This window comes from Limulus polyphemus, unplaced genomic scaffold (assembly GCF_000517525.1).
Source record: "Limulus polyphemus unplaced genomic scaffold, Limulus_polyphemus-2.1.2 Scaffold1681, whole genome shotgun sequence".
NCBI classification, from domain to species: Eukaryota; Metazoa; Arthropoda; class Merostomata; order Xiphosura; family Limulidae; genus Limulus; species Limulus polyphemus.
The window spans coordinates 213,800-225,906 of NW_013667291.1; the positions used below are offsets into that span (position 1 = coordinate 213,800).

Below are 12,107 nucleotides of genomic sequence, written 5' to 3' on the forward strand. Positions count from 1 at the left end.
TTATGCAGTCCGTTGAACAGAGTCTTGTGGCTGTGTTTATGAGGTTTTTAAGTGTATTGATTTTTTGTGTGGTGTCATGAGCGTTGTATATTTGCTGTTAATGTTGAATGTTATATTAAAGTTTTTCTTCATTACCCATTCAAGCCGTCTCCAGCCATTATTAATATTCGATTTTTTTGTTGTAGGGATGGCTAACGCAGATGAACTTCGTGTAGCTTTGCGCAAAATTCAAAACAAACATCTTTGTTGTATTAGTAAGTTGTGTGGATCTTAGGTTTCGTATATCAATAAGCAGTATGGGTCTTAGGTTTCGTGTATTGATAATCTGTGTGCGTCTTAGGTTTCGTATATTAATAAGCTGTGTGTGTCTTAGGTTTGGTGTATTAGAAAGTTCTGTGGGTCTTAGGTTTGGTGTATTAGTAAGCTCTGTGGGTCTTAGGTTTGGTGTATTAGTAAGCTCTGTGGGTCTTAGGTTTGGTGTATTAGTAAGCTCTGTGGGTCTTAGGTTTGGAGTATTAGTAAGTTGTGTGTGTTTTTTTGTGCAAAACTACATAGTTGAGTATCTGCACTCTGTCCACCGCAAGGAACTGAACCCTAAATTATGGCACTGTAAGTCAACAAACTACCGCTAACCCACCAGGAGCACGTGTTTTGTAAGTAATGGCAATCCCTGTGGTGGGCACTGAATATATGTAACAACTTTGTGCTTAATAACTACAAAAATAACGAAATTGAACTGAGAATACGTTCTTGACTTCCAAAGATAGGAGTAAAAAAATGATTAAGAAAAAGCTTACTGCTAGATCTGACACAAATTCCCACTGTTGTTCAGGTTGAGCGTAGGTCGGTTCACTGCGGATCAGCTCTAAAGTACAAGTCAGTTCCGGGTAATCCTGTGACGTCGCCATTGATGTTAGCCCACTTCCTATAAAGTATTAATTTACAAGATACCAATTACTGCCCAAAATTGAGATAAATTACAGTAATTTGTATAAATATTTTTTTCTTGGGTACTGAGAGAGGGAAATTTTATAATATCATTTCAACATCAGTTTAGAAACAAATGTTATTACTACTGGTAATTTATACAGGTTCAGATTGTTTTATTGTTCAAGAATAGTTGCAATTAGTTTTTGCCAGTGCAAAGAAATACAGAGGTTAACAATACAATGGAAAGAAATACAAAGGTTAACAATACCATGCAAAGAAATACAGAGGTTAACAATACAATGGAAAGAAATACAAAGGTTAGCAATACAATGGAAAGAAATACAAAGGTTAGCAATACAATGCAAAGAAATACAAAGGTTAACAATACAATGCAAAGAAATACAAAGGCTAACAATACAATGCAAAGAAATACAAAGGCTAACAATACAATGGAAATAAATACAAAGGTTAACAATACAATGCAAAGAAATACAAAGGTTAGCATTACAATGCAAAGAAATACAAAGGTTAACAATACTCTGATATGCTGTATTGCCGAGCTAGAATAGCTGGTATTTTTTAAAATATTGAATTTTATAGATAATGTTTTTAAAATTTTTAACTATAAATTTAATAAGATTGAGAATCGCGCACTTGACTCTGAGTTCGAAACATTAGATCACAAACATTTTGCATTGTACTGATGACCTGACCTTGACCTTTATTCCTAATGAGAATTCTCAAAAACCTACATTCTATAATTATTACTAAAGTAATTGTGTTTCTGTTTTCGAATTAAAACACAAGCATAAACATAATTAAAACACAAGCCAAAACAATTTAAAATAATCACATAATCTTGTTTGAGAATCAAGACTGTAGGCACGTTAGTCTAATCTGAAAATCCTTCAGTTAACTTTGATTACATATAATAATTCAACAGCTGGGATTCTGGGATTGATTTATTTATCTTACTACATGCGAGGACAATTCGAACTATTAATTAACAATTTATGCTAACAGAGACCTGATATAAGTGATGAGTTTGTTGAAATGACTACCATTTTGACATATTAATAAAATCAAAATTTCATCACAACACGAAACCGATACCTTTAATTTATGTTGAAATATTTATAGCTGAATACGTAGTAAAACCCGAGAGAAAACGGTTATTTAGTAGAAAGATGATTAAATATATACAAACGTTACGAATTTTGCCCCAAAACAAAGTACTCCGGAAAGGAGATAAAATTTAACACGTCATATCCGGTTTACGATAATAATAAAAACCTCATAGTTTTCTATGATGTTCACATGTTACGTAAGGCTAAATAACAATGTAACTCACTGGATAGCAGTGTTCCCAAAATTCCAAACTACCAGCTTCTTCATTAACAATGTAAGAAACAAAAACCGAGAAGGTGATATTACGGTTTCAAGTACAATCCGAAAGCTTGTCACCATTACTACCAGTTTAATGGTTACTGATTCTTTTTTTTTTATCTCCAATAACAATTGAACTTTGGTGAATCCGTGTTAACTCTAATTTTTGTATCATCCAGAAAGTTGGAAAGCCAGGGGACAAACTCCAGAGTAATTTCATTTTTGACAACTGAAACTTAAAACAATGATATCAAAAGCTTTTTCTACTCCGAGAAAGAATGCTTGTGTTTAATGATTTTTTTTACCGAAACTTTCTATAATTGATTCATTGACACTAATTAGGTGGTCATTAATTTGTCTAAATTTTCTAAAACCGTTTTGAGTTTCGAATAATTTATTACTCAATTTAAAAAAAAAAATAGTAACCTATTAGGAATAATATTTTCTAAAATTTTTGCTAAGCAACTTGTAAGATTAGCTGTTCTGTAACTGTTGTTTATCTCTGGCTTTCTTTCTTTATGGAACATGATAACATTAGTATGATTTCAGGAGTTTGTTATACATCGAGAATTTAGGGATAAGATGGAAAGAGATCTTAGGTGTTCATATAATTGCCGGGTTCCCTTTTTAATGAGATTTTTTTGCGTCCAGGAGTTATGTTTTCACGTGTTTAATCGTTTTCTTAATGTGTGAGTATTTAGTATTTGGCTCTTTAGAAGAGTGATGTGTTATTGAAAATACTCATAGGAAAACAGTGTGTGAATAGTGTGAAATTATTTTTTAAAAAACATATTTACTCTGTTGAAAAAGAAGGCGTCCATATGCTTATCATTTGATGTTTTGAAGACATTGTGGATACGAGATCTGAATTTGGATATGTCTTGTTTTTTTATTTGTTTGAGTAACATTTTTTGTTGTTGTATATGAGTGTTGTTTATGTTGTTAAGGCCGCTATTTTCACATAATTTCAAGTGTTTCCAAAAATCTTGTGATGAGGGTGGGGATGATTCCAATTTCGAACAAAATTCACCCCAACTGTTTTGTCTCACATAAATCGTCTTGTTTAATCTCACATTTTGTTTCTCAAAGTTTTTTTTGCATTTCTGGCTTTTTTTTTGTATTCGTGTATTTTTTTTAGTTTTTTACGTTTCTTTACGTGTTCTGTAATGTCTGAGTTGAGTTCTCATGTGTCATGTACTTTTTTAGTTTTCTACATTTCTTTACGTTATCTGTAATGTCTGAGTTCTCATGTGTCATGTAGTTTTTTAGTTTTCTACATTTCTTTATGTTACCTGTAATGTCTGAGTTCTCGTGTCATGTAGTTTTTTTAGTTTTCTACATTTCTTTACGTTATCTGTAATGTCTGAGTTCTCATGTGTCATGTAGTTTTTCTAGTTTTCTACATTTCTTTACGTTATCTGTAATGTCTGAGTTCTCATGTGTCATGTAGTTTTTTAGTTTTCTACGTTTCTTTATGTTATCTGTAATGTCTGAGTTGAGTTCTCATGTGTTGCGCTTTCTGTGTCGAGAATGTTTTGGGATCTTTGTGTCTACTGATTTTTGTAAGGTGACACTAATAACTTATGTTTGAAGCATGTAGAGTAGATTCGGGACATATTTATTATCTGGTTTCAGTTCTCTGTAAATCAGGTAGCGTCTTGCATTAACAATAATTATAAGCATGGAGACTTACCTGGGTGACTAAGTATAAACTGCCCTTTGAACCGAGGTTCTGTCCTAAAATTCACAACTAATCTTCCATCGTCTCGTATTCTCATGCTAGTAGGATAGAGATTTCCTGGAAAAGAATCAATCTGGTTTAATTTTGTAGTTTTGTCATTTGGTACAGAAGAATTGAAAACTTTAGTTTTGTGTTTTCTAAAGCTACAAATTCATGTTGTAATTTTCCTTGCCTACCATTGGCAACTTACAATCATTTATCAGTTGATCTCTTTAAAAGTGAAAAATTTAGATACGAATCAAGTAATATATGTTAAATACTATATTTTTATCTTAGTACTACTCGGTATATATACCTTGAAGTTGGGACTCCTCGGGGGCTTTGATACCATTCTTCCACAAGATGGCAGTGTCGTAGACGAACGTCAATCTCAAGTGTGACGTCAGGTCGTTGTGCTGCCAGCCTCCAGTAGCAACAGGCGAGTGATAGATATATGAAACGTACAATGGCACCCGTACAGACACAAAAGACTGAACTGAATTCAAAACCTTCAGAATGAAAATATAAGTAAGTGTAATATACAACAGTCTGTGACATGTCATCTTAATGTCTAGAAACATCATATGCGTATTACAAACACATATAAGTTTTATAAACTTATTTTGTCTTTAAATCCATCACAAACACACTCAAAGTTGGAGGAGTAAGTAAATATGAACTTCCTATGCATGACTTGAACGTAGAAAAAAAATAAATATCAGAACAACTGAGAACAGTGCGATGATAAAGTGGATAACTTGCCTGACCATCACTGCTGATGGTGCCACCACAGTCTGCCACCAGTTCCGACATATCGTAATATGTCGTAAATTCCCACATGCAAGCTTCCAGGTATAAGTTCCTATAGAATCTGCGAAAAAACAAACACAAAAATTTGCACCATTTCACCCAAAATTGGCTTATGTTGATGAGAACGAACTACTTATAGATTTGAATACAGAATAATTATTTTATATAATGCCCCGAATAATGCATCATGGTCAAATATGACGATACCAGAAGGTATCGTTCTATGTTTAATTCCAGAAGATTTCGGCTATCATTCCAGGTTTAATCCCGGATGGTAACCAGAAAATTTCAGGTATCTTTCCATGTTTAATTCCACATGATAAACAGAAGGTTTTGGGTATTGTTTCGTGTTTAATATCAGGTGGTAACCAGAAGGTTCTCAGCACTGTTTATTCTTAATTGTGGATCGTAACCTGTATTTAGTTTGCTAAATGTATCATTCAATCGTGTCGTCTACTAAGTTCGATAATTAGTGTTTCGAAATCAGGATGCAAACTGCAGAAGGTTCGAGAAAGGTTTATTTCTTTAAGCCTTTTATACCCAAGGGTTTTCTTGTTACATATTTCAATCATTTTGATTTGTTGTCTAAGTTTCAAAAAATTAAGTTTGAGCTTGAACTATAATTTATGTTATTTTTAAGTAACAATCCGTTAATAAAATATTATCCCAAGTAATAACGTTTACGATTCGATAACCAACCTGAGCGTGGGTTCCGTCCTTAACTCTGAATTGAATTGATAGGGTTCCACTTCACCAACAACGTTGGCATTCTTTGTTTCGTTGGTGAGGAATCCATTCTTGGTTTGTACTTCGTTGTAGTCCAGCAGGTTCGAACATTTATGAGTGCCCACCCTTAGGTTGTCTGGGCTCAAGGTCAACTCAAAATTGGACAGAGGTTGGGAAGAAATGACGGGAAGCATTCCGTCTCGGTGAGGAATGACAACGGTCAGTTTTATCAAGTTGGGATAATCTTGTTCATTTGGACCTGAGGGTCAATATCAAATGCAAACGTAAAACTAAACATAATATTTTTGAATTCAAATATTGACGCTTTTCGTAGTCTCTAGTGAATTAAAATAAATGGAAACACTTCACAAATTCTGACTGGAGGATAAATCTCTACACCGTGCAATCATCAACAACTAACAACAACATCTAGTTACTCTCACCTATACCACAACTAACAACAACATCTAGTTACTCTCACCTATACCACAACTAACAACAACATCTAGTTACTCTCACCTATACCACAACTAACAACAACATCTAGTTACTCTCACCTGTACCACAACTAACAACAACATCTAGTTACTCTCACCTGTACCACAACTAAAAACAACATCTAGTTACTCTCACCTGTACCACAACTAACAACATCTAGTTACTCTCACCTGTACCACAACTAACAACAACACATAGTTACTCTCACCTGTACCACAACTAACAACAACACCTAGTTACTCTCACCTGTACCACAACTAACAACATCTAGTTACTCTCACCTGTACCACAACTAACAACAACATCTAGTTACTCTCACCTGTACCACAACTAACAACAACATCTGGTTACTCTCACCTGTATCACAACTAACAACAACACCTTGTTACTCTCACCTGTACCACAACTAACAACAACATCTGGTTACTCTCACCTGTACCACAACTAACAACAACATCTAGTTACTCTCACCTGTACCACAACTAACAACAACACCTAGTTACTCTCACCTGTATCACAACTAACAACAACACCTAGTTACTCTCACCTGTTCCACAACTAACAACAACATCTGGTTACTCTCACCTGTACCACAACTAACAACAACATCTAGTTACTCTCACCTGTATATCTCATCTTGGCAGTAAAAGGTTCAGCACCAGTAGAACCTTCGATACGTGGTGAACATAATCCACCAGAGATAGAAATAACAACTGGTGCACTTTCCAACTCTAACCCTACATCACCATCCTGGTTTACAGCTCGTGCAGCACACTGCACGCGACTCCCTGCGGAAAAAATAAAGAATTTCATAGACGTCCTTTACGTATTAAAAAAAAACAACGACAAAAAACTAGCTACAGTTAGGGACCAACAGAAAAGCTTTAATCTTTTTTTTTTCTCTCTTGGCAATTAATAAAGTTTCCCGTTCTGAAGCCAGCTGATTGTTAAAACAAAGCAGTTTTGTTTTCTACATTTAGTTCTACTTCATCATTTCCTGAAAGAATTTTCCTTTACGAATATTTTTTTTTCCGAAACGAAAATAAACAGAGAATGAAACATCTGCTAAAAGTCACTAAAATCACTATAAAAATAAATAATTCTAACAGTAACATGATTTAGAAAATATTTTCCTCTTTCTAACAAGGTGCAATTATTCGAAAGGACTTACATTGGCGGTTAACATTTGGGGAAGGCAGCTCGACGTTATTGTAATCATAAAGTCAAATATTAACATGGAAAATATATTGTGTAGCTTAATAGCAATCGAAACTGTTATTTGAAAAATAACAATCGAAATTGTTATTTGAAAAATAACACACGTAACTGGCAATCGAAACCGTTATTTGAAAAATAACACACGTAACTGGCAATCGAAACCGTTATTTGAAAAATAACACACGTAACTGGCAATCGAAACTGTTATTTGAAAAATAACACACGTAACAACTAAATAGGACTTCACGTGTTTTTTGTTTTTAGATTTCAAAACCTTCTTTTAATTCTAATTATTTTTACTTTGACCATGCTGATCATTTAAAAAATGCGAAGACTTGATTGCATAATAATGTAAAACATTTTTACATTTTGTAATTTACACTGGTGTTATTCCCCCGATGGGACGGTGGTAAGTTTAAGGACTTAGAACGTTAAGATCTGGAGGTCGAATTCCCGCGGTAGACACAGCAGAAAACTCAATGTGGCTTTGTTAAAACAAACAAATACACTATCTCTGGTGTTTTGTGAGTCCATTCTACTTACCATATACATGTAGTCACCTAAGTTAATTTAGGTATGTAAGTAATGTTATGACGGCCAATCAAAGAATGCATTAAGCCTCTACGTCACAGATCTTCTTTTCATAAATCTTTAACATACATGTACAAAGAAATACACACTGATGTCCAATGTTTTTCACTGATCACCCATATAAGTGATTCTGCAAGTTCACATCGTGGTTGCCAATATATAACCAAGCAACAACCTGTCGTCACTGTAGAAAATGTGAGTGATAAATACATCTGTAACGGAGCTAAAAAGTGTGTTCTCTTTCAAAGATCGATCTTAGGGTTGTCATCAGGAGAAACAAAGTACAACTTTAAAATGTAAGTTGTAAATTCGCGATTTTTGAAGAGAGGGATTTTCGATTTACATTTCCAGTATTTTGTAATTACCCAGTCAGATTTTACATAAACACAATAATATTTATATAATATGACGTCAGAGGCGTCGCTAGGCACTGGTACACGAGGCCCGTGCCCCGAATCGTTTAAGCAACTATCGAGGTCACTACTAATAATTTTGTGTGTATGACCTGACCTGGTGAGAAGTATATGCTATCCAAAGTGATGTGGTGAGTGTCCGTGAAAAACGTTCTTGATTCGACATTCTTCAGTTCACTCGTGACTCCATCTTGACCACTAGGTGCCGCCACACGCCATCCAAACTCTGTCAACGTGTCATTGATGCCTTCTAAAGTACAGAGGACTTTTGTTTTTTCGTAGTCTGGATATTTAGGATTACAGGCCTAGGGACAGAAAGAACACGTACATACGTTATAATCTCGTGCCTTCAAAAGCTCTCAATGAAGAAAGAAAAAGTGATATTAATTTCCACATCTAAATATATCAAGCCTAAAGTTCACATTTCAGATTAGAACATTCCTGTTTTTTAAAAGTATATTATAAATATTAGATGGGTAAATTGTATAAGTTTTAATATTACAAAAATATGTATATACAAAATAAACAATAAATATAAGGTCAATAATGATCCTAGGCAATTGAAGTAGCAAGGTTTACAATAACGTGCAGAACTCGAATATCCAAGTGAGGGTTATGTTTATAATTTTCTTACGAAAAAATAATATGTCCGAGAGATTTAACATAAATTTTGAATTGAATAATGGTGATTACAATAAATATAGAATAACGAATTGATGCATTTTTGTCAAGTATATATAAATAAACCAACAACAAGTAAAGGACAATAATGACAAAGGGAAATTAGCTGTAAAGAAGAATCTGAAAGTTGATAAATTCCTGATGAAAATGCGTCCACAGTGTGGATTTCATCGTCAAGGAACCTTGAACCTTAGAACCCCGATCTGTAGTTTGAGTAACTACGGGCAACGCTCTGCCCATTATTTTACTTTTAATTAAGGGATTTATCGAAAGTTATTAATAATTAAAAACAGATTATCGGATAATTCATTAGTTGGGGACTATGAAAAAAAAAAGTTATTAAACGAGCAAATACACAGATAATTTTATTTATAAACATATGTACTATTGACTTAAGGTGTTTTTTTTTTGTGTGGCTTAATACTGGTCTTAGAGCTCAATTGGGCTTTGCTCGTGCTAGCAGACCAACACTGAATCGATTATGCAAGTAATCATTAAAAATAATAACACATAAACAAGCAACCTTCTGAGAAACTGAGTTCAACACGTGTTTATGCATGGATACACATGCTTTCTCGCTTTTAACGCTATGGGACAGTGAGCCACAAGACAACAAAAGCGGTTCCACTCGCATAAATAGAGAAAAAGGAAGTAAAATTATATATATTAAACAGGGGTGGTTGGGTGGGCTCAAGCCCCTATCTTTATGCTCTTATGCTTCCAAAATCTTCCTTTTCTCAGTCATAAAAATTGTCCATTATTACTAAAAGACATGCCTATTTCTGCACTTGCTTATTGCTAGTTATTACGAAAAAAAAACGGCTTTAAAACGGCCCCCCAGTAGCACAGCGGTATGTCTGCAGTTTCGATACTCCTAGTGGGCAGAGCACAGATAGCCCATTGTGTAGCTTTGTGCTTAACAACAAGCAAACAAACTGTTCGGCTTTAAAACGAATGACACACTGTGATTTGTAGTTCGTTAAAGTAGAAAATAAATAAATAAAATAATTGTGATATGCTGTTAAGTACGCAATATTTCACGGTCTATTTTTTGATTTTAAAAGTGTTTATAAGACCGATTGAATAAGAATAAAAGAGAATCTGTTTGCTATAAGGGTTTCTACCCTATGTAAAGGCAATTCATTATCCCCTTAGTCTCCATAACCCCTTTAAAAGGGCCCTTTTTTGTCAATGAGCTTATGCCATTTTAATGTCCTCTGCACGTTTATGATATTAAACAATGAAACTTGGATCAAAATTTAGATTTTACGTCATGTTTGCTGTTTATGTTGAAGATTGTAATATGCTTATGAATGACAAGGTAAATAAAAAAGATGAATGTTTTAACGTAGATCGTTATTTTGGAAAGGGGAATGCGGCCGCCTGGATGGGCGCAATATAGTTTCAGCATACATCATATATATCGGTGCAGCCAGATGACACATCAAACTTAAGTATAATATTATAAATTATTGGCCTGTAACTAGGAGAGGCAGAAAATAAAATATTTTATTGAAATTAATTATTGTTAAAAGGGTCGCACTTTAGACCGTAAAATTATGTAAAAGGGGGCGGCAGCACCCCCTCAATCCGCTAGTGATGCCATTCAAATATCTTAATAACTGTGCTTGAACCTTGGGGTCTCTGACCTAGCCGTTTAGCCCATTTGAAACATTAGGTGCCGTTCAAATAAATACCTTAATAACTATTATGGGATACAGGAATTAAGAACGTGCGCTGACAATGTGAAACTGGTATTGTCAGGCTTAGGCTTACGCCGAGCTCCCTGTAAAAACAAAAACCTTGGATTACATGTTAAAGCTCAAACCAATAGTTAAATATGCTATGCTCAAATATTTTAGTTTTAGTTTTGCACCACAACTTACTGTAATACAAATAACTGGGTATCCTGGGATAGGATTGAGTGCATCAACGGCATTGTCATAGTCTTTCAACGAAACAACCACTGGTTTTGATGGGAAGGTGACGTCAGCAACAATATTAACTTCTTGAATGTAAATGATCGCCTTGTTATCCTGTCAAAAACAAGCTTTATTAGAACTTATAAGATAAGATAAATATCACCTAATATTCCATAGAAAAAGAAAATACTCCATGAAGTCAGGAAACAACGACAACTGGCCAATGATAAGTCAAAATAACATCTTCAGTTTAGAGACACTGATAACAGAAATCATTGTTTGGTGAGGAAAACACAGTGGATTTGACAGGAAAACACGGAAAATTTAATAGAAATCACAGGGAATTTGACAGGAAAACACGGGATATTCAATAGGAAACACAAGGAATTTGTAAGAAAGCACATAGATCTGATAAGAATAAAAATGATTTGACAGAAGCATACGGGATTCGGCAGGAAACACAAGGGATTTGACAGGAAAACACACGGGATTTGATAATAATAAAAAGGATTTGACAGGAAATACACGGAATTCGACGGGAAACACAAAGGATTTGGCAGGAAGACACAGAGGATTTGACAGGAAAACACGCGAGATTCGGCAGGAAAACACAAGGGATTTGACAGGAAAACACACGGGATTCGCCAGGAAAACACACGGGATTTGACAGGAAAATAAAATGGATTTGACAGGCAAACACACGGGATTTGACAGGAAACACATGGAATTCGGCAGAAAGCACAAAGGATTTGACAGGAAGACACAGAGGATTTGACAAGAAAACACAAGGGATTCGACAGGAAACACACGGGATTTGACAGGAAGACACAGAGGATTTGACAGGAAACAGGGGATTTGACAAGGCTTCCTAAACATACTCATGATTATCATATAGCTCATAGACAGTACTATTACATGTATGTCGATATATCTTCTTATAGTTACATTTATATAGATATATCTTCTTATAGTTACATTTATATAGATATATCTTCTTATAGTTACATTTATATAGATATATCTTCTTATAGTTACATTTATATAGATATATCTTCTTATAGTTACATTTATATAGATATATCTTCTTATAGTTACATTTATATAGATATATCTTCTTATAGTTACATTTATATAGATATATCTTCTTATAGTTACATTTATATAGATATATCTTCTTATAGTTACATAGTACATACAGCAGTACAGTACTAT

At 34.2% G+C, this 12,107-nt stretch overlaps 1 protein-coding gene across 1 annotated transcript in view; it reads right to left on the minus strand.

Moving 5' to 3' along the window:
• LOC106464539 (FRAS1-related extracellular matrix protein 2-like) overlaps nucleotides 1-12,107 on the minus strand; it is a 39,112-nt gene that overhangs the window by 9,638 nt on the left and 17,367 nt on the right. Inside the window, exons 7-14 of the mRNA XM_022392270.1 lie at nucleotides 10,860-11,009; nucleotides 8,390-8,597; nucleotides 6,694-6,858; nucleotides 5,546-5,831; nucleotides 4,799-4,907; nucleotides 4,353-4,545; nucleotides 4,010-4,114; nucleotides 798-925 (exon numbers count right to left, since the gene is read on the minus strand). Coding sequence (XP_022247978.1) covers nucleotides 798-925; nucleotides 4,010-4,114; nucleotides 4,353-4,545; nucleotides 4,799-4,907; nucleotides 5,546-5,831; nucleotides 6,694-6,858; nucleotides 8,390-8,597; nucleotides 10,860-11,009 — 1,344 coding nt within the window. The remainder of the gene's footprint in view (nucleotides 1-797; nucleotides 926-4,009; nucleotides 4,115-4,352; nucleotides 4,546-4,798; nucleotides 4,908-5,545; nucleotides 5,832-6,693; nucleotides 6,859-8,389; nucleotides 8,598-10,859; nucleotides 11,010-12,107) is intronic.